At 39.7% G+C, this 19,943-nt stretch overlaps 1 protein-coding gene across 2 annotated transcripts; it reads left to right on the top strand.

Annotated features, from left to right (window-relative positions):
• The first annotated feature begins 13,697 nt into the window (after positions 1-13,697).
• On the top strand, positions 13,698-16,613 carry LOC148025145 (uncharacterized). 2 transcript variants are annotated; one of them, XM_087694887.1, is made up of 5 exons: positions 13,698-14,075; positions 14,330-14,471; positions 15,104-15,642; positions 15,739-15,986; positions 16,074-16,613. In XM_087694887.1, exons 3-5 carry the CDS (start codon positions 15,214-15,216, stop codon positions 16,372-16,374), a joined length of 978 nt encoding a protein of 325 aa, XP_087551013.1. In that variant the 5' UTR covers positions 13,698-14,075; positions 14,330-14,471; positions 15,104-15,213; the 3' UTR covers positions 16,375-16,613. The 2 variants fall into 2 exon arrangements, with proteins under 2 accessions (XP_087551013.1, XP_087551012.1); XM_087694886.1 differs by lacking the exon at positions 14,330-14,471 and having other exon boundaries at positions 13,699-14,075.
• Positions 16,614-19,943: the final 3,330 nt, after the last annotated feature.

Raw genomic sequence — 19,943 nt, 5'->3', positions numbered from 1 at the left:
GAGAATTGACAATGCGCTTGGCACTGGCGGAGTGTGAGGGGGTGTTCGTAGAATCTAGAGAAAAAGTCGTGGAAGTATGCTTCGACGCACAGAGGCAAGTATTTTTTAGCATAGTGCTTCATGTCACACAAGTTGAAGGGGAGGATTCGGTGGAGAGAATGAAAAGGAAGCTGGAGTTGACAACCAGAGCTTTATGGTATGGCCTGCAAGAGCATGCACTCCCAACCAGCACATGCATAATCGAGGAACAACAATGCAACCACTTGCGACAAGACAGCCTTTCCACCGATGAGCTTAGGGAACTTGGATTCGAGGAGCAAGAGTAGCCTCGCCCACTCCTAGTCCAACCCACAATGGAACAAGATACCTAGGGAGGGCAAGGCATTCAAAGAAGAACCGCAAATCAGAGAGAGTCGAGTTTGCCAATCTAACCCTAGAAGAGCCAAAGGGTGCCCATGTTCTCGAGCACGTTATTGCTACAAGAAGAAGAAGACGGGAACTTTCGGAGCAAGCCCAACAAAGAGCGCAAGGATCACCATCCCATCAACTAGCCACATGAGTTGACTATTTGGCAACAACGGGAGCTCCAATCCCGACCCTTCGAGTTCTCCTTCCTCTCCCCACAAGCCTTGGACCGAGTCTTACCCTTGGAGGTAGTGGAATGGATTATTCGGTTGGGCAATACTCGAGCAGAGCATTGTGATCACATAATGGAGGCAGGAACCCACGGACTACTAGTAGGATAAGGTCTATCAGGTTCCCAAAACCGTCCGAGGTTAGAAGGTGCAGCCAAAGTGGCAGCTGGGGATTTGGGACACTAGTTTTGATACAGGGATGGCCTTCTCTACGGTACGCTATAGGAAGAACGGAATGATCCTATCTACATACCCTACCCTTGCAGTAGACATGGAGTGGATTATGATAAGGGGATGCATGGTAGGTATGACTTTTCGAGATCTACAACATCAACGTAGCAACTCCTGAGGAATGCATGACCTTTAGAGCAAGGGACTTACACCCATCCATCAACCGCTTCCTCGAGGATTTCTCTTCTTGCCCGGATCCAGCCTTCATAACTACTTGTAATTACCTTAGGACTATTAGGCTTTTTCTTAAACAAAAGCCAGTCGAGGAAGCCCACCTTCCCCCACTCTTTTTTTACATTAATCTAGGAATAGATAATTGTGCTATGGCTAGGCTCCTGATGAGGGCAACCCTACTTCCCTCGTTTTGTATGAGGATCCTTGAAGACATAAGCAATAGCCACTTTACAAGGTGCAATCATCCTTTCTTGTTAGCCACATCTCTTAATGCAAAGGCTAGTATCAAGGAATATCTATAGAGCCGCGTCTTTTTGACTACGTCCCTAAGACCACCTCGCAAATCCGTCCGAGGAAGATCAAGCTAGAGCCTAGTTGCACCCCTTGCATCAAAATGCTGGCTCTAATCATCTACTCAAAAAAAAAAAGAGAAAAGAAAAGAAAAGAAAAGAAAAAAGCACTCACGATCACAGCACAACACCTAGGGGTCCTCAAATTAGGTACATCCAGTGACCTTGGTTGACTGGCTCCGTTCCTAACCCCCTAGCCTCATTTTGATTCCCCACTTCTTGCTTAGGGCATATCAAGGGCATGACACACCCAGGGAGGTAACACTCGCCTGTGGTTAGACCTGTCACCCTAAGCTCCATCCCACTAGCACGCACACAAGGCACCACACGACAGTGGGACACACCCACACGTAATGCACCTTTCTTTTCTTTTCAGGTACGATCAAAGGCCCCACTACCAGCTTCAAAGACCCCATCATCTATGCAATGCCCTCCCCATCCTACGCCATGTGCCATAAGATAAAGCACAATCAACCAAGGGGCGAATGCAACATCCACGATCAGAAAGTGAATGGTGAAGCTCATTTGGAACAGCGCATGTGCACTCAGCTATGGAGAGTTAAATGACGGATCCATCTAACACCATTTTGAATTTCAAAGATGGACCCACCCCTCAACATGCCTCCAACACCATGGATCATATTCAACGCCAGGGCCTCTTAATTCCAAACAGCCCTCCAATACCAGGGCCTCTACCCAGCCCAAGGGCCTTTTAGTTCCATAAATCCCTCTAACAAATCCAGAAATCCCTCCAACACACCCCCACCACGATATGTCCACAACCTCAAGAAACCCCTAGTATCCCAGCACCACCGTCCCCCTCATCAGCAACAAGTGGCATGGGATTGGCACTCATCTAGGAGGGGGGTAATGTTAGCCCTTAGACGAACAAGGTGGAAAATCAGGGAAATCTAAAGCAGAAGATAAGGTAAAGGCAAAAGTGAAACAAGAGATGAAGGCGTGCCAGGAGAAATATGGAAACACAAGAAGTGCAGAAAAGTCCTGGATCAAGGAGAAAGGCATACAAGAAAAAGCACACTGCCCAAAGGATTTAGGGTTTTGTACATAAAGTTGAAAAGTGAATGAGAAGCTCATTCTTGTGTGTGGCCAAAAGTGGCTCTCCCCTTCTTCTTCTTCTTCTTCTTGCTTGCTTGAGCTTGTGCTTGAGAGAGGGAGTGTGAGAGTGTGAGGGAGTGAGTGTGTGAGGGTGAGGGACCGGGGAGGAGAAGCTCTCCATCTTCTCCTCTCTTCTTCTCTTCTCTTCTCTTCTCTTCTCTTCTCTTCTCCTCGCTTCTCTTCTCTTCTCTTGCTTGCGGCAATAGAGCTTGGAGCGGGGAGCTTGAGGATGGAGCTCGCTTGAAGCTTGCACTCGGATCGTGGAGCTACCGGAGTGCTCAGGAGAGGAGGTAACTCGATCGGGTATGGAGGTAAGCTCACTATACCCGTAGATAGATAGCACGTCAACTATGTGAGAGGTAGCCATTAGTGCTCAGCTTGGAACGCTTGAACAATAAGCGGTCCATGGGTCTTGGTGGTTGAGCAAGAGCTCCCACAGCAGGATCGCTTATCTCCTAGATGTCATGGACTCGAGGATGCTTGACTCTTCTTCTGCAGAGGTTCCTGACACTTCTTGCATAGCTCGCTTTCCGATTGGGCGTTGGGTGAGATGTCATGATTCCTCACCTTGTCTTTTTTTTTTCTTTTCTTTGTTTTCACTCCCCAGCCACATTGGCCTTTCAGTGGGAGGTTGTTGGGGTAAAAGGCCTTTGGGCCTGCCCGTGTACACTATGACCGCCCATTCTTTATTTATATATAATATGATAGTGCAATAAAGCTGTCAGTTCAGTTGGATAGCACCTACATTGTGTGTGATCTTCTCTTTCGCATCTTCCTCTTCTCCTTCTCCACTGCAATTGCATCCCCTTCATATTACAATCCTATTAGTAGTGAGTTTAGAGTAAGCAAGGACATTATTTTTTATGAGATGAGTAGTTGGTATGCATCTACTAGCAATGCATTGGATGATCTTGATGACCATGATAGTCATGTGCAAATAGAAAAGCAAGAATCATTGACCTTTAGTGGATTAGAGATATCATCTAGTAATAGATCAATTGGTGTTAATCATTGGTTTGAGAGACTAGTGGGCGACTCCATATCTTTAAGTTCATCTATTAGTATTGTAGGTGATGACAAAGGGAATAAGAAAGTGTGTGATAGCAATGATGTATCTACTAGTCATTCAATTCTTGATGAAGACTAGAGTGGCTTAGAGAGTTTGGATGATGAGCTTAGTATTCCTTTAGTGAGGACACACGTTGTATAGAGAACACATGTGGTAATATAAAATCCCCATTGAGCTTGGTATGTAGGTCTAGCAAGATAAGGTATCCTATTAGAAGATTTGATTTTGAGGGTTTTGCAACTTACCATTATGCTTATATGATAAATGTAGCTAAGGATGTTGAGCCTACTTGTTTTGAGGAGGCTATCAGTCATGCTCATTGATAGCTACATTAGAGCCTAATAGGACTTGGGATCTAGTACCATTGGCCAAGGGCAAAAAAACTATTGGTTGTAAATGGGTCTATAAATAAAGCATAATCTAGATGGTTCTATTGTCAGGTATAAGGCTAGGTTGGTTACGAAAGGCTATACATAGATATATGGCATATACTATGAAGAGATATTCAATCCAATTGTTAGAATGACAACAGTAAAAATGTGTGATTGCTTTGGCAAAAGCCAAAGCATGGAGTTTATAGTAGATGGATGTGAAGAATACCTTCTTGCATGGTGATTTGCAAGAAAAGATATATATAGAATAACCAACAATAGGTTATGAGGATTTAGAGCATCCACCATATGTGTGTACGTTAAAAAAGTCACTCTATAGGCTAAAACAAGCACCTAGAGCATGGTTTAATAAGAGTGGAGAGTATCTTGTCAAAGATTGGCTTTTCTATTTCTGATGGAGATCACTTACTTTATGTAAGGAAGGGTGATGTAGATTTGGTTCTCATAGTCATCTATGTGGATGACTTGATTATTACTAATGTCAACGAAATTGCTAATATCAAGGGCTCTTTGAAGCAAAAGTTTGAGATGAAGGATTTGGATGGGTTGATATATTTTCTTAGTATTGAGGTGATCAGATGTGCTATTGGTATATGGTTATCCCAAAGACAATGTGGCTCGGATATGTTATCCAAGTATGGTATGATGGCATGTAAACTTCTTTCCATGCCATTCAGGCAAAATGTAAAGTTGAACACTAATATTGGGGATGAGATGGAAGACCCTACTATGTTCAAGAAGATAGTAGGAAATTCAATCTATATGACCATCAAAAGCTTAGATGTTATGAATTGGTTTATGTGAGTACCTCGGAAGCCTCATTTGGATGTTGTGAGATGTATATTGAGGTATATAAAGTCCACCTTGCATTATGGACTTTTTCATGAGACAACAATGATGTATATGTGTTTCGATACAAAGAAGCAGATTGAGTTGGTAGCATGTCTAATAGAGAATCTACTGACCAGACTCATGTTCTCTCTTTGTTGTGCAATGGTTACTTGGAGCAATAAAAAAACAACAAATGGTAGCTTGATTGAGTAGAGAGATAGAGTCAAAGTGTTGGTGAGAGACATGCTCAAAGAGTTGAGGATAGCATTAGAAAGCTTTTGAGCTGCTACCAATAAGCGAATAAGCAAAGAATCATTGATAGGTCTAGAAGAGCATCTTGGTAAGCGGACAAAGTGAAGACATGCTAGATAAGTTGTTGGACTTGACCTTAGTTGCTTAGCGTGAGAAAGAAATGTAGCAAGAAATGAATGACATTAATAGATTTTTATAGAAGGCTAATGTTGTTGGATCCTCTAGTGACTCACTAAAACAAAAGCAGCTTAATAGAGACTAATGAGAATTTGTATGCCCTCCACATTGAGATATATGTGGCCAACTCATTGTTGGTGGCAGGGCTCAGAGAATTGGGTTCTGGAGATGAGTCAAAATCCCATTAGTTTCCAAGAAAATAGAAATGTATAGGTCAAAAGATAGCCCATACAACTTTGTAGAACAATTTGGATGTGTGTGTAAGGCGCACAACCTCACCATTGATGACAAGAAGGTCGAGGCCTTTGAACTTTGCTTGAGTGACAAGAGAATAACATGGTTCACAAGATTTGATGCAAATGAGAAAGTGCACTTCTCCAACCTCAAAGATTTGTTCATCATGCAATTTGTAGAAGCTAGATATGGAGATCACCTCATCATGTGGCTCATGAACTTATATGAATAAGAGGAGGAGAGCATGGAAGAATATGTTTCCAAGGTACTAGGCTTGTATAAATGAATCCTTCTTGTTGTTGAGCTCTAAAGAATCTATTAAGAGTATTAGAGATGAATGCATCTATGAGGCCATGGCTAGTAACTCAACATTAGATAGGTTTGACATTAACATTGGATTAGGCAAGGCATGTACATTGGTGATTTGCATAGAGAGAGAAATTGAGATAAAAAGAACACATCTAGAAATGGTGCTGCATCATCAAGAAGTAGCATTGAACCGATTGTAGCATAATATCTATTTTTGGCATTCAAACAAGACCAAGCTAAATTGGCTAGGCTAACAGATGCTTTGAAAGAACCATGGCTGTATAGACAAAATATTCAATGTATACTTTGTGGGGGCAACCACCTCCCATTTGAGTGTTCTAGACTTCATCAAATTTGTACAAATTGTGGATGTATTGAACACATTCTAGCCTACTACGGTGCCCCTAAATGCTTCCCATATGCAAACCCTTCCATAACTAAGAAAAATAGGGTGCAATACTACCCTAGTCCTTAGAGGCTAGCTTTACTAGCTCCCATTGTGTAGAAACCATCAGCATAAAGACGAGCAAAAACTAGCAATACAAAGAGAAAAGTTCAATCCCTTTGGCATACTATGACCCCCAACTTTGATGTCACTCATTCTCTGAGTGACACTCTTGCTCATTACATAGAGGTGTTGATCGAGGGGGAGGAATACTCAAACCCATATGTAACCTATGACAAGGATGGTAACATAGTCCTTATGGACTATCAACCCTTATTGGTCATGGTGTTATTGCAAGGAAGAGAGAGAGCCCTAATTCAATTCAAAGACCTCATTGAATGCTAGAATTGTGGAAAACTAGGACATGTGTCGTGAAAAGTCCTAAAAAAGCTAAACCCCCCAAGGATATCCAATTGGATCAACCATATCTTGAATGAAGGTGCCATCACACGAGCATAAAGAAAAAAAATGGATATTACTACCTAGGACTGCGTCCATTGCTAAACAGATCCATCATAGGAAAGAAAAATGGATATTACTACCCTAGGACCGAAACAGATCCATCATAGGAAAGAAAAATACTAAGAAGAGGGAAAAAAGAGTAGTTATAAAACTCTTATTGCAAAGTGAAGAGACGGCCATTGAATCTAAAATTGTGTCTAGTAGTGCAGAGAGTGCCACTACCACTCCTCAATTTGAGAAGGTTATGGTCTCAAAGGAAAACAAGTATCCCAATACCTAAATGACAATGAAAATAATTGACAAAGTCAATAAGTGGGTGCAAGAAGGTTAATAAGCTAAGGTAGCACTGATTTTTGCAATTGATAGAGTGCCATAGGATTATCAAGCACCACACCATTGACTCGCCCAACACTAGGACTCGAGACTAAAAATTTAGCCTCTGATCCACTTGAAGTTGGAATAATCCAAAGCCTTACAAACCTTGAGTAAATTAGCAACCAAAAAAATCATTGGTGTTAGTGTAAGGATCTAGAACCCGACCTTGTTGTCGCACTAGCTTTTACTAGTCTATAGAGGACGAGGTGGAATTGCATGAACCACCACTTCACATAATTCAGGGAAATAATGCACCTTTGAAGCAATTGACCCTTCTCCAAGGGCTCTTGGAGTCAACACTTTTTGGAAGGGAATGGAGCATTACACTATTCTTCCCATGAAAAGCTTTAGGCAACTCGCCAAGAAAAGTAATCATTGGTATAGGTATCAAAGTTAGTATAGTCAATAAATTAGTGCTAGAAGCATGGAAAAATTCACCTATTGAGAACATGCACTTCAACCTATATAGTGGCCGATAGCTAAAAATACCCTTGGATGCGAAATGTCTGACTCATTGAGAATTGGGGTAATAGACTAGTCTTCTTGGGAAACATGCAAGACATAATAAGGGTGGAGATGGAATGTTGGAAAACCATGCATGTGGACCTCAACACCATATTGTGTGCTTAGGGGTAATACAAATTGCATTGCCACCATGAATTTTGTGAATAAATATATTTCCTACCCTGATGATGAACACGACTGGATGCACATTCTCACCATGCTTGACCTACCATTTTTGGAGGAAGAAGACTATATAAAAGCAAGTGAAACATTGAGTCAAGTAGGCAAAGTATATCTCATTGTGTGTTTAATTGAACCTAACATGATTGAATTAATGATTCTATCATCATGATGAACCCAAGACTATCTCAGTAAATGCCATAGGCTTCAATGTCCCTGCCAACCACTAGGAATTGAGAAAAATTCTCACTAATTGGCAATGGTGTCTAAAGGACAACCCTGCAGCCAACATGTTGATCTTTGAAGAGTTACTTTAGTAGCACAAATGGAATGGACAAAGTTGCATCAACAAGCATTATTTCACTATCGTGCTAATTGGTTGCATCTTTGACCAAAATTAATGAGCATGAAGAACAAGAACAAGAAATAAGTAACCAATGAAGAAAATTTTATGGATGAGAAAAATGAAGAAGAAGAGGACAATGAGTCCAGAGATTAAAACTTTGATGGTAGAACCATAGAGAAAATTGTACCAGGTCCTAAACCATGAAAATAGACTACTTGTAGATGTAAGAGTTGTAAGAGTTAAGTGAAAATTGGAATGGTTAGAATATCTTGAGGCACTTAATCACGAGGAAATGGGGTTTCAGCCCTCGTATCTCATCCCAACTCTTGACATTTTCAAAATTAAAGAAGTGCAAGACAAAGAAAAGAACTCACTTCAAGAATCAGACATGACAAGCTTAGAGTTGGATGATAGCAAAAACTTTGAGCAAAAAATTCCACAATCAACTCCAAGTAAGAAATCTAGCATACTTAGTTCTACCATTTAAGAAGGCCAGTTAGAATCCCTATTAGACATTTTTAGAGCATAGTAGAATTAGATGGTTAGTCAAAGAATAGAGAATAACTTGGTGAATATTTCTCCAAACCAAGTGATGTATGGCTTCAAAGCTTAACGAATGGGGAAAAGGTAGATTTGATAAAATAAGTAACTCACTCAATTGGTACAAAACAAGGTGCGTTGTCAAGCTATCCACGGTGACTAACAAGTAGAAAACTAGCAATATCTTTTGATATTGGTGTTCCTTTGATGTGATTTCTAGCTCTATACCTCTATGATGGAGTCTTCTACCCACTATAATGCCCTTTTTTGTTAGAATGGCAATGATCGATTCTGAGACCAATTTCTCTATCAAACCTTGTAGGAGACTAAATAAGACAAATGCCCTATCAATGCCCTATTTATACTATTCTATATACCCTATTCAAATGGCTGTAACACCTGTAATACCATGTGGAGACTGAAGTGTGGCTAATCTTCAACAATATACTATCTTTAATACTCCACATTGGTGTCCTTGTGTATGGGCTCCCTACATGGGCTCCAGGACTTGAGGGGTATGCTAATTTCCTCCTCAAGCCGAATTGTTTACCCCTTCAAGTTCGTTGATGTGAGGGAGGGTCACCTCTCTTTTATATCATATCTCACCCAATGTCTGCTTTTCCTCATGGAAATCATAGACATGGAAAGTATATGCTAAGTCTAATCAAACATGTATGATATGCAAAACTAAAACAACCATTTGTGCTCTTCAATTGATAGTACAAGAGGCTAAAATAAGATGCAAAATATGTAGGGAAATACTCTTTGGCAGTAACTCATTGCCTTACAACATATTTTCCACTTACCATCATGGAATTTTTTCTAGTTTTAGTGATCAAAGAATCACCCAAACAAGCCAAGATCGGTGTTAGGCACAAAATGATAACTATAAATCAATTTGAGTGTCAATTGATCATTGACATTTATGGCCATGCAAGATAGGTAGATGGAAGCACAATCAAATTTAGTCCTAGGATAGGCCACATATGCTATTCCAATGTGAATGTATATCTCTTAGTTCCTCTCTTTAGCAAGTGGAAAAGGCCAATCAAATGGATGGAAAAAGAGATTGAAGAGAATAGAATCAGATGCATCTCTTGAAAAGCAATGAAGAGAGTTGTTATAGAGAACCAATCAACCAAGTTCTCCTTCTTAGAAAGAGTCCAAATCTTCAATGCATGCTATAGTATTTCTCCCTTGCAAAGATTATTCATTGTTTTGATGAATCCCCCAATTCTTCAAGTGCCATATGATGTCTATTGTTATCCATAATAGAAGTGGGTTCCAATTCTTGATGAGATTAATTGATTTTGATGAAGTAAGTGCTTTCAAGCCTTAATCACACTCCTTGAGCATTAAAATGCTAAAAGCCCCATCAAATCCATAAGAGTGTGAGAAATGTTAAGCTTGTTCTATTGTTCGTGGTGAAAGATAGAGAAAAATGCTCCCAAGCATAACAAAATACTGCAATGTTGATGAATACATGTAAGAGAGGCCTTACAACGATGAGACTTATTGTGAGACTAGCCACAAGACTGAGACCTTTATAAGGCTCTACCACAATCGCCATTACCACTCTTACCATCATGTTTGCCCCTAACAATCAATGCATGAGAAGTACATGTTATATCCACATTATTTCTGTTTATCTCCTTTTTTATATAAATAAGGTACCTTCAACATCCTATAGTTTCAAACCATTCTTAGGCATATTAGCATACATGGCAATACAAAAACTATTCCATGACTCAAGAAGTGTCACAAGCAAGAACAAGGGAGGAAGATTATCCTTGAACTCAATGCCCTATGAAGTCAACTGGCTGAAAATCAAGTAAAACTCATTCAAATGCATTGATGCACTAGTCCCTTCCTTCATGTGAAGGTCCATGAGTTGTTTTAACCAATGCATTTGTGAAACAGGATTTTGCTTATCATAAAGGTTGCATATCTTCTCCCATAATTACCAAGCATTATCTTCAAGTACCACAACATGAAATAAACTTCAAGCATTATCTTCAAGTACCACAACATTGAAATAAACTTGTTTTGACAATGACAATATAGTAGTGGATTTACATAGCTCCTCCAACTCATCCCAAGTATTTTGATCAATGCCTTTGAGCTTTATACTCTTGGTTTTCAAAGGTATAACCTACTTCTTTTGAACTGGTGCCTACCATATCTACGTCTTCCAATAGGTGAATTTTGTGTCGAAGCTTTTTAATATTAAAAATTGCATTATTATTCGAAGAATTGATCATAATGATAGTATACCAATTTAAGATCCAAGAGAATGGGTTGGTGTAAATGATTGCAAATCAGTCCCCAAAACTTAGCCAAAACATATGCAAAACAAGAGGGAATACCAAAGTATAGAGCTTCCACTAACTACAAGCAATAGACTATCATTTTATAATGTTTGCTCTTTAAGACAATGCTAAAAAATTGTAATTACAGCAATACTGAAATAAAGATAGTTGTGTATGGCAATCCAACTATGGGCTAAGAAAGCAAGCTCCCACTACTAAGGATATTTGAGTAGCAACCCATACAAAGAATGCAACTTATAGTGACTAAGCATAGACCCCCTGGTACCAAATACAATCACAAACTCAAATTGTCACTAAGCCATATATCCCATAACTTGGTGAAGTTAATGAACCATATGAGGGATACTAGGGAAATGCATGCAGATTTCAATAGTAGGGCAATTAAACTTATTCCTAAAGCCCATGATCTCACTGAGGTGATCAATTGGAGACCACTCACTCTCTTGAGCTTCACAGCTACGGCCAAGACCTTGGCTTTAAAGGTTAAACACTTGTTTGCTAAGCTTATTCATGACAAGCAGTATGGATTTGTATTTGGCAGGAAGATTCATGATGCGTTATTGAACTTGATTTTTTCAATGGATTATGCACTCAGACTTTGTCCTAATTAACATGGATTGGGACAAGGCATATGACAGGGTTAGTTGGTCATTTGTGTTGCATGCACTCTTAGCAATGAAATTTGGCTCTATCTTTTGCAGAATGGTAGCATCTCTGTTTAGCAATGCCTTAGCAATACTTAGCATTAATGGTACTTTTACATCAGCTTTTCAGCTTGAGAGGTCCATCAGACAGGGCTGTCCTTTGGCCCCTTTGCTCTTCGCCCTCATCATGGATCCACTACTCAAGAAAATTGATAAGGCTATCTAGAGAGGGTCTATTCGACTTTACCGTTGCTGAATGGGTCAACTTTTGCAGTTTAGTTTTTTGTTCATGATAATGCATCAAATGTGGAGGCTGATCATCATTTTGTAAATGAGTATTTACACTGAATTTTTTGAGCTTTCTGTTTTTAAAATCAAATGATCTAAGTCGGAGCTCTTTTGGTTATCTTGGAGTGATTCGAAGACTTGGGTGATGCAGCTAGGTTTTCAAAGTAGTCAAACCAGGTGAAATTATCAGGTATTTAGGTGCCCCCATAGGGGTAGGCATATCTCTAACTTAAAGATTCAATTGGTGTCTGAAGAAATTCCAAGACAAGGTTAAAAAGTGGATGGAAAGCTCTTTCTCCTTTGCTGGCAAAATTACATTGATTAAGACTTTCCTCTCATCCTCAGTGGTACACATTGGCTCACTGATGCCTTTCAACAACTCTCCTTGGGACAAAATAGAGAAGTTGATGCGGGACGTTTTATGGTGCAGAAATGGGGAGAGATCTAAGTCTCAAATCAGCTGGGATCTGATCACAAAAGATAAGAAGAATGGGGGGGGGCTAGGTTGGAATGTTAGTTTGCTAAATCCCTTAGCCTATCTTTGGTGCTTCTCAAGAGGATGGATGCTTGTCAACCCTGGACAATTATACTAAAGTTTTGGATTGAGAAGGCTAAGATTCGGAGTGGTGTATGGTTGAATCTTTCTTGGAAAGACATTATTTCCTGTCCCTACCTCAGGATATCAATTCTGCAATTTGATACTGCTCAAGCTTTGGTTGCTTAATGGCAAAAGCTAATCACTGCCTCTTCATGGTCTTCCAGGGGTCCTATGCATGGTGATTCTTTGCTTTCTAGAAGTGTGTGGCTATCTCCTTTTGCGTATGACACAAAGTGTGCCATGGTACTTAGAAATAGTTGATTGGCAAAATCGTTGCACAATAAAGGAGTTAGAATCTGGGATAATCGGTGGGACAATGCTGAATTCTCTTGGATACAAGCTGACTCGATTCAAATCAGATATGGGTCAAACAATAAGGAGTTTGACTTCTTATGCTACGTTTTGATTCATCTAAAGCCATCATGGCCAACCTCGCTTTCCAGAAAGGATGATTCAGTATTGAAGGATCTTGTTAGCCCTGTGGGCAAGCCTCTGGCTCACTGCAAATCTCTGTGGGATGTATCAGCGCCCTCCACTAGCATCTTCCTCTCTGTGTAGTGCAAGTGGAAGAAAGAGTCCCCTATGGCTAGCTCTATGACTTGGAAGGCTTAATAGACTCTGGAAGGCTACACCGTCTCATAAATTGAATGTATTTCGGTGACGTTTGTTGCTTAAGAAGCTCCCTCTCAGGTGTCATTTGGTTGATAAACTCCAAATATCCTGTCTATGTCCTTTGTGCAAGAGAGCAATGGAGACTGATAAGCATCTCTTTTGGGATTGTGTGCAAGTGAGACCTGTTTGGAGGAAAGTGAAGTAGTGGCTTAGACATTCCAATCTGAATGATATATTTTGCTTTTCAGTTGCCTTATTTGGTGATCAAGGCTCACTGGATGATGATAGTTGGAGATTGATGAATCTCCTATCTGCCATCACTTTGAAGTTTATCTGGTCGTGGAGGAATGCACGTGTTTTCAGATCTTGCAATTTCAAGAGTCTTGATGGTGCTTTAGGTTCACTAAAAGATGAGATTTTGCTAGTTTTGAAGCAACTCAAGGATTCTCACTGGCTGTTTAAGCTGTTTTGTAAAAAACTCTGATTTGGCTTAGGCCAAGGGGCATATCTTTTATGCTGTAATTTTCTTTACTTCTTTTGATGAATATTAATATTTGGACGCATTTAAAAAAAAGTATATGACGAATGGTCCAAAGAAGACTGGTTCGTGCGATAAACCCCTTGAAGCCGATGCAAAGACTATGAAACGACGAGATCAACGAAGAGGCTAGAGATGAGGTTTGCTAATGGCTATGGTTTGTTGAAGGGTTTGGAATCGATCTGAGAGAGAGAGAGAGAGAGAGAGAGAGAGAGAGATCATCAGAAGGCTGAGGCGATAAGGCTTCTGAGGTTTTACGCCTGGTCCCAGGCGCTGGTTGACCCTAATACAGATCAGTATGTTCTGGGCGTCCTGCGCCCGTGAGCATACCAAATGGCGCCTTATACAACAGCCTATACACCCTTATCGGCTTCCTAGCAGCATCTCCATCAAGCATTTGGGCCCCTTCAAGTCGAAATAACAGGGGTTGACCATGGAAGCAGGTAATATTTGAAGATAAGATCACCACGCCATCCCCCCAAACCCTTATTTGCTTTTCCATTGCTCATTTTCTGTTCGCGTTTTGTTTTAGATTTCTTTGCCTCTTGAAGCAAAGAGAGATTTTTAACTTGTTTCACACCTCCTTGGATCTTGTTATGTGGAGTGATATACGTTTATAGTCTGTTGGGTTGATGTTTCAAGTCAGTGATGAAGACATGTGTTTTTAAAGTAAGGATTTGAAAATCAATGTCCGCAGGTTGGCACTCGTATCTGTCTGTATACGTGTGGGATGCTGGTGTGGGTTGCAGGGGCTGGCTCCTGGGTTGTGTGTCATGCTGGAACAATCTGTTTTGACTGCTGTTAATTTGGTATTTGATAGCTTTCTATGAGGATCTCAGGTGAATGTCATTCTTGAAATGTTGAATTCAGATCTAACAATCTTGTATGTACTTGTCTGTTTGCTGTCACTGGACATGAATTCAGGTGTAGGTACCCATTTCTCATTTAGTTTTAGATGTTGATACGGTCACATTTTAGTTCTCTTGTTATCAATTTGCTTTCATACAATCGCATTTTGCCCACACATACTTGATGCTACACTCTTAAAACTGCTATGCCATGTTTGTTGGATGCTCAATTGTCTATCCTGTGGGATTTTGGTATGCCTGCATGTTGTAAATCGTTCCCTAAAGAGCCTTATGACAGCTAGGTGCAGTCTGAATGACTGTAAAACTTTAACAACAGGCTTTTGCATCCATTAGGTCTGCTAGCTCTGCTGGGTATCTCCTTTTATTCAACTTGGTCTACCATATGCTACATCCTTCTAATCTTTGTTGCTTCATTGCTTCATTGGCTTGCTTTGATGGGTGTTACATGTTGCTTGTTTTTCTGCAATTCAGTTTTCCTAAGATTTGAGAAGCAGAAATCAGTTTATCAGTAGTTAGTGAAGACATTAGTTAAACAATTGACATATTTGGTCCAGTTCAGCTATCCCACTTGAAAAGTATATGACATTGTATGGTTATGGCAGAGTCACTCAGAGCAGTTTAGTTACCCTTCAAAGTTTCTTGATTGGAGGTTACTGTGCTGTTGATAGTCAATTGATTCTGAATTTCTTTCAAGTTGAGAAAAAGCTAGGCAATGGAGGAATCAGGCCCAGAGTGCAAGGCTAACATAGATGCATCTCCCATAATTCAATCATTGTATGATGATGAAAGTATGGAGCCCACAGAAGAAGCTTTATTACTTGTTGATAGTGATTCAATGCTAAGAGACAAAAGCAAGAAGAAGAAGAAGAAATGCAAAGGGGGTCTTCAAAGCCCAAAGCGGATATTAGCTTTCAATACCTCTGAGTTACTAAAACTAGATGAGCATAAAGCAGAGATGAAAAAGAACACAGCAGGCAAGAACTTATCAAAAAGTGCATCATTTCCATCTAACTGTAGTTTTCCAGCCAATTGTGGAGGTCAAAGTTCTGAAGCCTCTGGTGATTCTGAAGACCTGGAGAAACAGTCTATATATGGATCTAAAGAGAAGTGTCCAGTGCTGACACGATGCAACTCAGTGCCGGTAACAGGATTGCTGCAGCTAATATCTTCTGTCTGTTTTTCTGATTTATTTTCTGATTCTTATGTCTGATTATTTTTCACATGCTGCTTGTTCTAGCGTAAATCTGCTCTTCGAGGTGGATATGAAGAGCTTGGTTTCGGACCCAGGCCCAAGTTGCACGTCAAGTGGGCTCCCAGTGTGTGGGAGCCACCCTGTTCACTTGTTTCTCATACTGCTAATCGCACTCATTCTAAGAAGGATTCCAAACATGGACACAAAGTAAGGTCTTCTCGTACGGATTCTCATAAACAGCAAAGGAAGAAATCTCAAAAAGTCAAGCATAAGATGGGATCCAGTACTACCAAGTCAGTGCTCAATGGTTGATAGAATTTAGCTTTGAGCTTTCTTTGCTGCATGTTCAACTTACTATGTTTTTAATTCTCTGTATGTAGGTTACATGAAGCCGGTCTTGGTCAAAAACTAGATGGTGACGTAGAAAGTCCTGCTTATGGAACTGAGGCCTTACTGAATGCTTCATTGTCAGAGCATGTCGATTCTGAGACAAGTGATAGAGTTAAAGGAGATGACAATCCTGAAGCTGAAAGTTGCTTCAAAATGGCAGGTGGAGAGTTTGCAGAAGCGAGGAATGGAGTGGTCGAATCTTTCTTCTCAATTGACTCCAAGTGTGCTGCATCTTTCCTGGGGATAAATAATATGCCATGCAAATTTATCTATGGACAGCAGGCTGTGTGATGGCCCGCTTCCTATTTCAAATTTATCTTATGTACTGAGGTTTTCCTTGATGGGTTTTTACAGACAGAACCATTTAGGGATGGTGAGCACTGAGATGCTCTCATGGCCTTTGTCAGGGCTTGTATATAAGCCCAACAAGTTTACTTGTGCTTTAGTTTGTCTTCTGCTGTGTCTCTAGTACGGACAGGCCTCATTTTAGGTTTATGTAACCTGGCTTGGCTTTACCAGTTTGTGTAGTATTTTGTTGTTAGCATTGTATACTTTTCTTAAATGTTTTTTATTCCTTGAGAGGAGACAGCCGAATGCTCATGGAGGGGCAAGAGTTAGGGATGCATCATATGAACAAATGTGTGCACATGCTTGAATCCACAGCCTCATGATTGTGAGTCCCAAGTTTCAACCCTAGGCCATCTCCTTTGGGACTTCCTTGAAATGTGTCAGCTAAAACTGACGTGAATGAGTATCTCCTAAAGCATTAATGAGCATTAAGCATAAGCTTTTCATTGTTTAATGACATGCAGACTTATTATTATAACAATTAAATCTTTGAGAAAACTGAGCCAAATGTGTTTTCAAATCAGCCCAAAAGCATAACCATACCAATTAGGCACCAAAATAGCATCCCTAAAGCATCAAGCATGCATTATAGAATTTATTGTTTGCTGCCTAAACCAAGATAGTTTTGTCGTGTGTAAAATAGAGAACAAAAAACTGCACAGAATCAACTCTATGAGTTTCCATATTTGTAGTAACTAACCTTCCTCCTCGGATAGGGTGGTAAATAACCTAGTCAAATACTAATGATAGCAAGCAGTAAATTCACATATATTAAAAAATACACACTTTACCACTTCAATAATTAGACATCGGATACCTTGGTCCCAAAATTGGCATCCCTTGTGGCATTTTTTATCTTGTATTGCAAATGGAACGAGTATAACTAAGATATTTTAATCTTTCATCGCATCTTCATTTCTAGTCATAGAATATCTAAATTCGATACCATATGTAAAAGTTATGGCCAAAATACTAAGTAATATTAAGTTACCATAGCTGTCCACGACTTCTACAACATGCTCTCTATCAATTGAAAATGGATAAAATGATTGCTTCTTATTTCAATAAGCATTCAACAAGACTCAGCTAAGCCCTGGGAAGCTCCTCAACAAGCATGGAGCAAGTAGAAACAAGTCAAAAGAAGGAAAGATTCAATGCGTATTTCGAGAGAGAAAACAATGGCTTCCATGAAACTATGAGTTCAAGCTTTGAATCCGGGCTAAAGCAAAGGATGAAGAAGCTCCTCGAATGGTTGGCTCTAATACCAATTGAAGGGAGGGAGCCCATAATGGAAGCATGTTAGCAAAAGTAAGAGCTATGGTGGAAGGGGCAAGAGCAAGAGAAAGAGACACAAGATGTGGGAACTCCAACAATCACAATGTGTGGTCGGCTTTCCTTTATTCAAATGCCAGTGAAAGAATAAAGAATGAAGTGATAGTGATGGGTGTTCGTCATGTAATGTACAAGTGTGTGAGTAATGTTAGTGTAGTAATACACGAGCAGCTAGACACAAGCGCCTTTACCTCTAACACTTGTGAGTGTTGGAAACACACATATAGCTATCCTACATAAAATTTGTCAAAAAGTTTTCTACAAAATTCTTGAAGACAACCAAGGTACTACTCTCCCACCTCACATTGAGTTGGCATTTATGTTTCCACAAGAATGAAGTCAAGGTACTACCTTGCCACCTCAAATTCAATCGTGGCATTTGTCTCTACCAATCTCAAGAATGAAGCCTTAGGTATAAGCATGTGAATAGATTCTTGTGCCCTTATTATCTCTAAGAGCATTAGTTATACATGTCTAAGAGTAAAAGTGTATTTTTTTTTTCAAAAATACTTGTCTTTTTTGGACTTGATGTGGTAGTATCTAGCACTAGGGCTTCTTAGTCCTGGATTTACTTTTGACATGGGGGAAAAACCTACTTTTCTTTGCTAAATTTCTAGCATTTTGTGGACTTTTTATTTGTATACTTGTCACTCCAACAACTAAAATTTGTTGGGTTAACTTTTTCCATGGCAAAGAACACATTGTTCCCTTTCCCATGGTTTTTAGCTTATTGTAGAGTTGCTTAATTTGTATCCTAACTCTAGATGGATTGAACCCATTAAGGATTTAGGACTCTTTTTGGTAGTTTTCATTACTATAGCCATTGCATAGAGAAAAAAACGACTTGAAAAACTAGAAAGTCATGGATAAGCTTAAGAAATGGCAAGCATGGCACCTTTAATAGGTCAAACCCTAAGTGCACTGAGAGGTCACCGAGGGATTTTGGAATGCTTGTATGCATGTCATCTAGTCCAACTACCCTAAATTCGTTTAAGCATCATGGAGATAATACTAAGATGGAACAATCATCATAGAGATTTTGAACAAAGTCTCAAAAGTAAGGAATTGATGACCAAAGCAAGGAGAACATACCTTGAAGACTTGAAGTAGTGCCCTTTATAAGAAACTCTAGATGTCCTAGAAAATACACATATTAGGAGTTAAATGGTTGGCTTTTAAATATTTAGCCTCCACAGTGAGTTGCAATATCACTTGACTACTATGTAGCCTTTGCATCCCATGTGGAGCCAAGGTGGCGCATGGCATATGAGGGGTTATACATATGTCATATCGGCATAAAGTAGGATTAACCATTTAACATGTTGCATGCACGACACTGTCTAGGATGACCATTGGGACATGTGGCACTACTAACACCATATTGATTGATTTTTATGACATGGTAGACATGCCATCAATCATGAATGCAAGTCTCCTTTATACATGTCAATGACCTCTCATCAAAGGCATTTCACCTCCCATGCACTGTTTGACTTTTCAAGTATGTCCTCTTCATGATCATGTAATGTATGTTCTCTTCATGGTCATATTACGCATGACCTCTTCATGATCATGTCCTCTTCATGGTTTTCAAATGGTAGTCCTAGCATCAATAGTAATAGTCCCTACTATTAAATTTTTTCATTGTTTTCACGTGATAGAGCTTTTAGCATCAATACCAATAGTCTTGACTACTAAACATAGCTTTAGTTTCCTATGTTAATGGGTCCCTAGAGGGTCACTTTAATCACAATATGTGCAAAAAAAAAATTGCTTGGATTGGATTTCTCTCACATTTGAACATATTTGCAATGATTAAAATTCTCACTAATGCATCTTTCATGGCCTTTCATCTAGGTTAAATGAACCCCCCAGTTTCCAAGGTTTATCCTTTCATATAGCTAGAAGGGATGTTTGGTTTGACATATATGCTTGTGTAAATATTTGTTGGATAAATGTATCCATGCTCTTAAGTTCTTAGTAGAAACATTATACCAAAGTAAAGGAATACATCAAACATGCACAAATACATAAAAAATTCACATTGATTGATGCAAGTCCATCAAAGAACACAAGGATCCTACAATGTATAAACAAGCTCTTCATATGGTTAGACCCCCATTTTATGTGTTGTAGGTTTTGGGTTACAATTAAGCACAATTTTCCTTAAACTCTCTCTT

This window comes from Lygodium microphyllum, chromosome 15 (genome assembly GCF_053477565.2).
Source record: "Lygodium microphyllum isolate KBCC chromosome 15, Lygodium_microphyllum_v1.1.10, whole genome shotgun sequence".
NCBI classification, from domain to species: domain Eukaryota; kingdom Viridiplantae; phylum Streptophyta; class Polypodiopsida; order Schizaeales; family Lygodiaceae; genus Lygodium; species Lygodium microphyllum.
This window is presented reverse-complemented; position numbering and strand designations above follow the sequence as displayed.

Coding starts and splice junctions, on each gene's coding strand:
- LOC148025145 (XM_087694887.1), top strand. CDS start 15,214: ATGGAGGAATCAGGCCCAGAGTGCAAGGCTAACATAGATGCATCTCCC. Junction 15,643..15,738: donor CACGATGCAACTCAGTGCCG/GTAACAGGATTG, acceptor TGCTTGTTCTAG/CGTAAATCTGCTCTTCGAGG. Junction 15,987..16,073: donor ATGGGATCCAGTACTACCAA/GTCAGTGCTCAA, acceptor CTCTGTATGTAG/GTTACATGAAGCCGGTCTTG.